At 35.9% G+C, this 11,645-nt stretch overlaps 1 protein-coding gene across 1 annotated transcript; it reads left to right on the forward strand.

The window, feature by feature from the left end:
- Positions 1-2,002: 2,002 nt before the first annotated feature.
- On the forward strand, positions 2,003-11,218 carry LOC110029772 (beta-glucuronosyltransferase GlcAT14A-like). The gene is made up of 4 exons (XM_020732201.1): positions 2,003-3,126; positions 3,214-3,289; positions 3,365-3,480; positions 10,449-11,218. Exons 1-4 carry the CDS (start codon positions 2,523-2,525, stop codon positions 10,946-10,948), a joined length of 1,296 nt encoding a protein of 431 aa, XP_020587860.1. The 5' UTR covers positions 2,003-2,522; the 3' UTR covers positions 10,949-11,218.
- The last annotated feature ends 427 nt before the right edge of the window (positions 11,219-11,645 follow it).

Consider the following 11,645-nt stretch of genomic DNA (forward strand, 5'->3'; position numbering starts at 1 on the left):
TTAATGTATTGTGAAGATATGATGTATCCTAGTCCCAAGTCAACACCTAGGGTCGACCCTAAAGTCAAGTAATCCTATAGGGACTCTTCTTGAATTCTCTTATAATGATCTTACCTACTAAATGCTAGAGGTTAAGATCAATATGTGGAATTTCAAGTTGAGTAAAAGAAGAGTTTTGAATTTCTAATGGTGGGGGTACCTTTTCTAATTTTCTAAGACTAGTCAATAGGAAAGTCCTATGGCTAGACCTAGACTACTAAAGAAGTTTCTAGACCTCAACCAAAAGTGAGGTCAACAGACACCAAAAGTTCTTACGTATAAAACTGAAAAGAGAAAAACCATGAGACCTGACCCAACTGAAGGGTTCAACTAGAAAAGGATGATTACAGTTGCAACCGCTTGTCTCACAGGTTGGAAAGGGTTATTGGGTTTCCCAAGTTATAACGTTGACTGGAGGAAACTAATAATGATTGGCGGCATCCTGTCAGTGGTGGTTGGTGGTGATCGACAGTGCTCAGCAGTGGTTGATAGAGATTGGAGGTGGTCGACGACAGTCGGCGGTAGTAGGTCGTGGTGGATAGCGGTTAACGGTGGTCGACGACAACATGAGTAGTGTTGGACTTCAGTTTCTTATCAAAGCTTCAAGTTCTTTGTTAAGTCTCAAACTTTCCTCCTCTCTCCCCTCATGAGAGGAGTGGAGTTCTATCTGGGTGCAATTAATGCATGAATATCAATCACTTTGATCATACGTCTAATAAGGCTTCTCTCAATTGGACAATAGTTTATTAACATTTGAGTGTCTTAATGATCTTAAAATTGATTTATATAGGTTTTTTAGATTTTCCTTGTTAAGACGCTCGATTTGACTATAGGCTCATCAAAGTCGACATTCGTTTGACCTTCCAAATATATTCAGAAAACTAACAAAAACTGTTTAATGGTTTGATCTGGGCTTGACTTGGTTCAGATTAGACCAATTTCAGTAACATTGAGTTCTTCTTGTCATGCGAGTCAGTTTGACTGCAATTTTGATGAAATCAGAATTCTGAATGACTTTTTATCGATGTTTCAATATTTCTTGCTCAAAAAGTAGCCTCGAGATTTGTGTCATGTCTCAAGCTTCGTGTCGGATGATGGAGATTTATTGGAGATGTACCAATATATTTGCTATTATTATTATTATTATTATTATTATTAAGCTTTATTTTAATGCCATTTGGCATCATCTTTGTTGAGAGAATCCAGACAACAGCTAGAACAATATTTCTGGACTGACACGGCGAGGTATTGGCCCAATTTTTTTACATCAAACTCTACTAAAAGGAAAGTTGACCGTCACAAATCCGTAAGAATTACATATAAATATTACTAATGTCAATGTCTTTCAAATAAAACACATATTTTTAAGCATAAAATTTAATGTGATTGAGATAATAGAGTTTTATATAAGGAATTATAAAAATTTAATTTGCCAAATGTTTAAGAATTACATAGCATGGACACACCCTTATCTTCTTGAAAGATATATTTCATGAAGTGCAAACTAAATTTATGACTAAAAAATATTAAGTGCAATCTACATCCTCGTTCGAACATCTTCTGTACCACCTTTCCCATAGCTGCACATGATATTTTTTCATTCTGGGCACAATCTTATGCTTGGATTGCTTTTAAGAAAATGGATTTGGTTGAAGCTTATCATTTTTACAATCTAATACATAGAAGAAATATTACAACCGGACTCCGCCGGACGTAATTTGTGTCTGGAGTTCAATGGCGGGGCGCCACGAGTCAAGTGGGTCTCACCACACCACCTGACACGTGACATCTCATCATTAGACTTCGGATGCATCCAGAGTCCGGTATAGACTGCTTGTATTTTTTAATCTCCTTGGTAATTTGATGTTCTAAAAATAAAAAATAAAAAACTCTTATCAGCTCCCTATATTATAAAGCTTGACTTTGGTCCATGCTCTTCTCCTTCCTTTTCCATACAGTCCAAATACCGAGCCATTTCCCGAAATATTTGGGCTCCATCACGAAACATAGATAGAACTAGTCAACTGACCAAACTGCCGAAGACCCCTCCCTCCATAAAATTAATTCTCCCAAACTGTTTGGTCGCACTTTTCTTCTTCTTCGTCTTCGTCATCTTCTTCTCTCTGTGCAGAGCTCCGAGCCTACTTTCTAATACCCAAAGCAACAGAGTTTATGCTTCATCATTTTCCTTCACTTCAATCTTCATTTTTCTTCATAAAAAATTGTCCCTTTTTCTCATCTGGAACCTCTGCTACAAAGCAATCCCAAGGCAAGAGATTTCTCCCCTGTTTGCCTTTTTTATTCTCTTCGATCCTTCGTCAATCTGTTTTTTTATTCTTTACACCAATTCGCTCTCTCGGAATTATAACCGTTCTGCTATTTCTTCTAACATCCAATTCTCAAAATCTCTTCTTTTATTCAAAATATGAAGCTTTTCTGAAAGAAAACGTCTAGAGAGCCCAAAAGAGCAAGAACAGGGAAAGATGGATTACCTGAAAGGAAGAATATCTCTTCCTCCTTTACCAGCAGAGAAAAAATGGGCTCTTCCCATTTTCGTTAGCTCCCTCATCTTCGCCTTCCTCCTCCTCACCACTCTCAACATGGGCCTCCTCGCCTCTCTCTCCACTCTCAACGCCGCCCTCTTCTCTCCGGCCATCGAAACCTCCGCTCCTTCTCCCGAGCCACCACCTCCTATACCTCCTCTCTCTCCACCTCCTCCTCCACCTCCACCTGCCGCCATCATCCCCCGCTTCGCCTACCTTATTTCCGGCTCAAAAGGCGATCTTGATAGCATATGGAGAACTCTCTACGCCATCTATCACCCTCGAAACCTCTACGTTCTACACCTCGACCTCGAATCGCCGGCGGAGGAGCGGAAAAGTCTCGCCGCAAGAGTCGCGAACCAGTCTGTCTTCTCCATCGTGGGAAACGTGCACGTGATCACCAAGGCTAACATGGTAACATACAGAGGCCCAACAATGGTGGCCAACACTCTCCACGCTTGCGCAATTCTTCTCAAGAAGAGCAACGATTGGGATTGGTTCATCAACCTCAGTGCTTCGGATTACCCTCTTGTAACGCAGGATGGTCAGTTCTGATCTTCGTCTTCCTCGCAAAGATTAAAGTTCTAAACTTTTTTAAACTGATCGCCGATACTTTTGTTTTTGCTTATAGATTTGCTGCTTACTTTCTCAAAATTGCCGAAAAATCTCAACTTTGTGGAGCACAGCAGTGTATTGGGATGGAAGGAGTAAGTTAAAGCGATTAAGATTGGATTTTTCTGTAAGAATTGGGGTTAGAAGAACTGTTTGTGTTTTGATTTCAGAGAACAGAGGGCGAAGCCATTGATTATCGATCCTGGGCTTTACAAGACGACCAAGTCTGACGTTTTCTGGGTCGCGCCGAGGAGAGAATTGCCTACTGCGTTTACGCTCTTCACAGGTGATTTTAAATTACTTATTTTATCCTAATTAATTATCTTTTTAGTGTTTATGTTTGAGCAATTCAGAGTTTTTAAAAAAATGATTACTTTATCTCTTCATAGATGCTCAAATTTAATTTGCATTTATAAATAGTTGTGTTTACATTTCTAACTCTTAAACTTCATTTTTACATATATATCATCTTAACTGTGCATGAGAAGGTGTATTTCACATTTAGATGTTTGATATGTAAATACGTTGGAATAGGAGGGTGTATATGTAAATGCCCCAAATATAAATTTAAATGATGATTTAAGTATCAGGGCATATTAATAACCCTATTGACGTCAACTAATGGCTAAACTTTATAAGTTAGGTAGCTTACCACAGAACTTTTGAGTCAGAAAATATATTAAGTCTAAGCTTTCGTATTTATATACATGCCAGTCATATTTTCGATATTACATAAAAAATATCGCTATTACAAACTTTATTAAAGTGAAACACATAGTTTCATGGATAAATTTTAGGGGCAATTGCATACATACCACTTTTTACGAGTTAGCCATCATCTTTCGTCCATTTTTCAATTTCTCAGTCAAATATCAAAATTCATCATAAAACCTCCAATTCTCAATATTTTGATCATGACACAAATAAATGCATCGATTTATTAGTTTAAGAAGTTACATGACGGTTAGATTTGTAAATATCACCGAGTGTTAGATATGTAAATGCATAAGAATTGTGTGGCATCTATGTAAATTTTTTTTTTTTCTAGAAGAAGATAGATTATGAAACAAATTCCATATGTCAAGCACGGACTTAAGAAAATAAATAGCCAATTAAGTCTATGATAAAGTACGGATTGGACTCAGTCATGTCATCTAAACAATATTCAAAGATTAAAAACAGGAAAAATAATTAAATACTGTTGGAATTAAAATTAAAAATAATAATTAAAAAAAAAAGTTTGGAAGGGCGCGTCAAATAAGCCAAAAAAAAACCCGTTTTTCCTTCAGCTTCGTAGCGCATTTGTTAGACTATAATATTTGGCAGGTTTTTACCGTCCGATATTAATTTTAAATACATGTTTTGCACCCTCAAAATCTCTGAAAAAATATTACATCAGGATTCTGCACATAGAGTTACGCGCGGAGTCCAATTAAATCACGCCACGGGAGAATATTCCAGATAAAACAGATAATATAAGAGAATATTCTCCCCCCGTATTATTCAGATATTATTGTATGTTATTCATGTATTTTTGTGTTCTGGAAATATTTCTGATGTTATAATAACGCAATAACACATCAATAATATTTGAATAACACACAATAACACCTGAATAACACGGGAGGAATATTCTCCTGTGTTACCGGGCCGATTTTTTTTTTCTCACCTTCACGTGTGCAGCGTGATTTCATTGGACTACGCATGTAACTCTACATGCAATGTCCTGCTGTAGCAGAGTCCTGATGTAATTTTTTTTCCGAATCTCTTACTTGAAATAAGACATAAATACTGTTTAATATTTAATATATCTTGGGGTGAAAAACACGAAATTTTGCTGAAAATTTTATTTCGAATAAATTTAAAAATTAATAATTTAATTATATGTAAAATTTGATTATTATGTAATTAAGATATGTAATGTGTAATGTTTGTCCTTCATTAACTTTTAATAAACAATTTATTTTTATTTGTCCATAATGGAACTGTTTGAACCAAATTAAAATTTAAATTAGTTAGCTTTTCTGGATTTTGGTGTTGGTGAAGGAGGATAAATGTTTGGACGATCAGTTACGGTGCAATTATTTCTGGAAAAATAGATTGCAATGCCTTTACGTAATCTATTTGCTCTCTCTCTCTCTCTCTCTCTCTCTCTCTCTCAGATACGCCACCAATAATTTTTCATCATCCATCACGAATCTTGAGGTATGACACGAATCTCGAGGCAGGACAAGAATCTCAATGCAACCTTTTGAGCAAGAAACATTCAAACTTTAATTAAGTCATCCAAAACATCGATTTTAGTAAACTTATAGTCAAACTGACCGGCTCGATGACGGCCTCGATGAGACAGACCCAATGATATAAAAACTAGTCTGATCCGAGTCAGATCAAACCCGGATTAAAACATTAAACCACTTTTGGAGGATTTTCGGATGCATTTGGAAGGTCAAACAGATGTCAAATCTAGTTGGCTCGTGATTGAAACAACCGTCTTAACAAGATCAATCCAACAAACTTAAGATTGCTCAATTCTGATATTATTAAGAGACCCAAATATCCATCAAATGTCATCCAATCGAGGGAACCTCTCTGGGCCGTTTAATCAAAATGTTTCATGTTCCTGCATTGATTGCACCCAGAACACTATAAATAGAGCCCCACCCCTCACATGAGAGAGGGGGCTTGAGAGAAAATTTGAGGCTTTGAGAATGAGCTTAAGTCTAATATCATCATTGTCATTGCAAATCGCCGTCAACAACCGCAGACTGTCGTCGACCACCATCGATCAGCGCCGACCTTTGTCGATCGTCGCCAACCGTCATCGAGTGCCGTCGATTACCGCCGATCACCGCTGACCTCTGTTGATCACTGTCTACCGTTATCGACCACAACCGATCGCCGTCTGCCGTCAACCACCATCGACCACTGCTCACCGCTCACCGTCCTTTTGTTGACCTCTGTCATCTATTATCGATCACCACCAATCATCATCAATCACCACCAACCAGACACTGTCAGTCGACACGGTAATCTGAAAATCTAATAATCATTTCCCGTCTGTGGGACAAGGAATTTCTATAATCATCAATCAATAGTGGAGTTTCGCAATTAAACTAGGCCCCGTTATTTTTCTCTTTTCAGGTTTTTCACGTAAAAGTTTTTGGAGTCATCACTGCTTGTTTCTCTTTCATCTGTGTGTATGCTGAATTCTCTCACAACGCTAAGATGATAATCTGTCACTTTATCGCCGCGAATTTTCTAGCACACATCAATATATATATATATATATATATACATATCCTATGAAGTAGCATAAGTTCCACAAAAACAGATAACTTCATCAAATCAAATCGAGTTCCGGATCAAAAATCAAAACTATTCAAACCTAATCCAAAACAAATTGCAGGCTCCGAAAATTCAAAGACGCCTCTCTGTGAACTCTCTGCATTTTGATTTTATTTTTATTTTTTTTAATTTTTTGTTCGTTTATTTGTTTGATTTGTTTGTTTGTTTATTATTTTTTTTTTACAACTCCATTGGTGAGGATTGAACAAGAGTTACAGAGCATGTGTTTGCAGTCGAGAAGAAGTCGGGAAGCTTCGTCTTTGTTGCGGTTTCTCGTCAAATAAAAGTCTGTTTGGGGCAGTTGTAGCTTATTGAATAATCTACTCATAAGCTGATTAAAAATAATCTACTAATAAGCTAGGTGCGGTGGCTATTTCAAATTTTTATATTTTTGGAAAAGCCGGACCATTGCCAATAAGCTCCCACTGCACCTAGATAGATATATGTACGGTTTGTAAAAACTGTTTTCTGCATTTTGAAAACGCATAAGCTGTCAAAACGCAGTTTACCAAAACAGGTCAGGTGCGAAAACAGGTCAGGGTCAGGTGCGTTTTCAAAACGCCACCGTACCAAATAAGCTGCCCCAAACATACCCTAAATGTTTTAAAACCCTTATAAATCTAAAAGCTTTAAAGTATTTAAAACGGTGATGATGGTCGTGTTAATCTAATATTTCAATTGGAGGGGTCAATCTTTTAAATCAAGATTTTTTTTAAAGTAGTCAACTAAAATACTCAAGTTGAAATAAATCACTAAACGCTAAAAACAAATTTGATTCATCTTCGCAATAATTTGTTGAGAGTGGCAAACTTCTGATTGATTTCAGCTCACAAAAAAATAAATCTCATATCAAATGTATCATTATATTCACAATTAAAATATTTGCATGGCAGTAAGGACATGACTCGAGTTCTCTATTTGCAATACTCTATCTCCAAATGACACCGCAAAGTATCAGTTACGACCAGAGCTTTTTGACCAGATGGTTGCCACCAAATGCTCTGTTTGTTTTCCAACGACTTTCTATCATTTTAGTTATGAATCATAAGAGTACAGTTGATTGACACAAAGCGTTTAATTAGTTATGATCGACTTAAATTTGTTACCTCAAATATATAACCACACAACTTATGGTTGTTGACAAGGATTCTTCTATTATGTTAGGTGAATTACCTCCTCTCATTAAGTAGATAAGTTACTGCGATAGCCCGAGTTGACAGAACCATGAGATCTTGATCATTTGTCTTTTTCATTTTCCAACCATCTAGTTTAAGCCTCAAGTGACGAATTCTACAACTTAAATTCTAAGTTTGTTGTTATTATATATTGAATATTAAATTTTTAATGACTAGTCGAAATTGAAAGTGTTCTCCCATTATCAAGAGGGGTAATTAACAATAGAGGCTTGTGCCTATGGGAAACCTTGAACAACATATAAAAAAGTACTCGCAAAATGATAGCAAAATCTCTAGGCAGTATCTTATCTACAATCAAATCTTCTTTTTGAAAATTCAACTCTCCTGAGCTCTCTCAAAAAAATAAAATTAAAACAAAATGCATAGTTCACAGGGAGCTGTCATAATTTTCGGAGCCCACAGATTTCTGACGAATAAGATGGAAAATGTTTCTTTTTCCATCTTTAGCTAGTCATATATTTAGTCACTATAATAGTAGCTTAAGAAAATAAAGAAGATAAATGAGAAGTCAATTTGTTTTCATTTATTGTAATTACTCAAAGCTTAAGTAAACTCTATTTGGTGAGCATTAAAGCATGACCCTTAGATTTTATTCTAGAGGTCCTAATAAAATGATAAATTATGTCAAGTGAACTTTGGGGCATGACCTTCGTATCTACTGTCAACAGAAAGATAAATTGTCTGTTGAGCATTAAGGCATGATCTATGATTCTCAATCTGATAAATTGCCTTCATAATATCCTAAGAAAAGATAAATATTGAGTTGCATTAGATTTCAATCTAACAATTTGTCATCTAAAGATCCCAACATAAAGTAAAATCTGTCTGATGAGCATCGGGGTATGACCAGTGGATCTCAATCCAATAATTTATCATCAAAAATTCCCAATAGAGACAAGCTCTACAAGATGAACATCGGGGTATGATACTTAAGTCATATGTCTAAGTATCTACCATTGAAAGATCTCAATAGACATAATGTTGAAGCTCCCTAATCATGAGGTAAGTTGACTAGGAGTCAAAGAAAAGACTTGAATCTCAATCTGCTAAAGTGCACACTGTTTTAAGGGTTGTTAAGGAGAAATGAATTATGAATAAGTATGAAAGACCTTTTGTGATCGGTGTTAATTGAGAGACATTCATTTACTATGATAGCTCGGCATAAACTAAGACGAGTTTTGCTTGTTGAAAATCAGGACATGCATCCTGACTTTATGTCCAGGAATCTGTGACCGAAAGGTCTCGATAAAAAAAAAGTATATATGGAGATTGAGACTCTATTAAGAAAAAGACGTGACATCTGGTTAGCACTCTCAGAGACTTATCGTTGGTAAAATATGTCAAGAGTGCATTCTAAAGAAGCAGTCATAATGATGAATTTCAGTATTCTGGTTCTCTAGAAGAATCTCATTGTGTATGATCACTATCTAGCTCAATGACTTTGAGACTCCCATCGCTATCACTAGGAATGCAATTAATTTGTTTCAAGCTACATTAGAAGGCCTCAGTTTGTTGAAGAAGAAAATTATTTGAGAGGAGAAAGTGAAAAAGAAATATTGAGAGCTCAATAATTACTACTTAAGCAATCGATCATTCAGTAAGCTCTAGTCCCAACAGTGAGTATTCATATCTGTAGCTAATTCAAAAGTCTAAAGTGAGTTAAAATGAATAGCTCTGCTAGTGACATTGAGCAACCCTTTTGGGATCAACAATATTAAATCATTCCTTAAAATTGTGTCCGCTAAAACACACAAGATTTCAAAGTTGTCAAAGAAAAAACTTCATGAACAAATAATGTTAAAAGCTTATGGTGGTTGAGACCATTAAGGTTTCAACCAGGAAGTTGTTATCTTCCTTTTGTAACAATAGCTCAAAATTAATGAAGGTGAAATGATCAAAGCAAAAATTGACATGACATCGGATTTGTACTCTCAAAGATATGACATTCAAAGATGAAATTTAAAGAAAGTTCGTTCAAAAAAAAATCTCAAGATAGTCGACATCAGAGAAAGCATATCAAGGGATTCCATTGTCAACAAACTTTATCCCCGTTGGTGGAGGGGTATCAAATTAATGGTCATTTCTCACACTCCAATATATAAAAAGCAATCCGATAAAGATGTATTTCTAATCCTCATGGGATGAAGGATTAACTGACATACCAATATTTTAGCATATGAATGATTAAATCTAAAGTTGACAAAAAAAATTAAACCTAACTTGGTAGGTCTTTATGTCATTAAAAAGACGTATATGGAGGAGTCTATCAACTCAACGACCTTAATAGTTGACGATTAATATCGACAATCAGTGATTGATATTTGAAGAAGCATTATACATAGCTCCCTAGTTAAAGTCGTTATAAAAGTTTCTACCATAGAAAGGAGAATACATGCTCTATTCCAGCACGAGTTGGAAATTCTTCTATGATACAAGAGCACATTTTCCAATTATCATAGGGTTTCCTCCTACAAGACAGTGCACATTTTTTAGCTAATTTGAGTTCACATCGTGCTCTAACCCGAAATCCCAAAAAGACTGAAGCGTCGTTATGATACAAGAACATATTTCCAAGTTATCATGAAGTTTCCCCTGCAATTCAGGAGGCATTTTTTTTTAAAATTTATTTGGGTTTATAAAAAAATTTAAAAAAAAATAAAAACAAAAACATCAAAATTAAATCTTTGACAGCTAACCTGCAACTCCACAGGATCTGCATGGATGGTTCTAACCCGAGAATTCATCGAATTCTGCATCTGGGGCTGGGACAACCTACCAAGAACTCTCCTCATGTACTACACCAATTTCCTCTCATCACCTGAAGGCTACTTCCAAACAGTCCTCTGCAACTCCCCAGAATTCAACTCCACAGTCATAAACCACGACCTGCACTACATCTCATGGGACAAGCCTCCCAAGCAACACCCACACATTCTCTCCCTCAACGACACTGCAAAAATGATCAGAAGCAATGCCCCCTTTGCCAGAAAGTTCAGAAAGGATGATCCCGTGCTCGACAAGATCGACGCCAAGCTTCTCCGCCGGCCGATGAATATGGTGACGCCGGGAGGATGGTGCGAAGAGATGACCAATTGCTCGAAGGTGGACAATGATGGGAGGCTCAAACCGGGACCTGGATCACGTCGGCTGGCGAAGCTCATGAATAAGCTAGTGCTGTTTGATTCATTCAAGTTGGATCAATGTAATTAGGTGATATGTTGGGGAAAGAATGGTGGTGATATTGCAGCTAGCTGATGAAGTTTTGGGAGTTGGAAGTGAAATTTTGGAAGCATGATAGGCTAAAAAGTTAGTGTATGCTTCTTCTGGTTGGATGCTACAAATAAATATGTATGAACAGCTGAAGTTTCAGCTGAAGTTGAAGAAGAAAATGGCTATTTTAATTAGAGAGAGAATCAGAGAGGATGAGATGGTAATGTAAACATGCAAAAGTTTTTATATTGAGTTAATGATATCATCAAATTTTGGGTATGTGCGTTCTTGAATAATATTTGCAAATAAAATTTACATTTATTACATGTAACTAATTATATATTTATATATGTATATATATTGTTACGATGTTAAATTGACATTATATTGTATTATTAGTCATAAGATTAAATAGCACTATCATTCTACCAAGTATGATAGTACTTTCAACGATTTTACAATTGAACTTGTAATATTTAAGACCATCAAGAATAGACTTAGGTTCTGTTTGGGATAATTTTCTGTCTGTTTTGTATTCCAGACCGCCATCAGAAAGTCTTTTTGTTGGAAAACTACTTTTTCAATTTAACATATTAAAGTGTGATGCCTATAAGAATGTTGTTGTTTGATTTTTTGAATATATATATATATATATATATATATATATTCATAATTTTTACTGCAACATTGTATATAG

This window comes from Phalaenopsis equestris, unplaced genomic scaffold (assembly GCF_001263595.1).
Source record: "Phalaenopsis equestris unplaced genomic scaffold, ASM126359v1 Scaffold000600, whole genome shotgun sequence".
Classification (NCBI taxonomy): domain Eukaryota; kingdom Viridiplantae; phylum Streptophyta; class Magnoliopsida; order Asparagales; family Orchidaceae; genus Phalaenopsis; species Phalaenopsis equestris.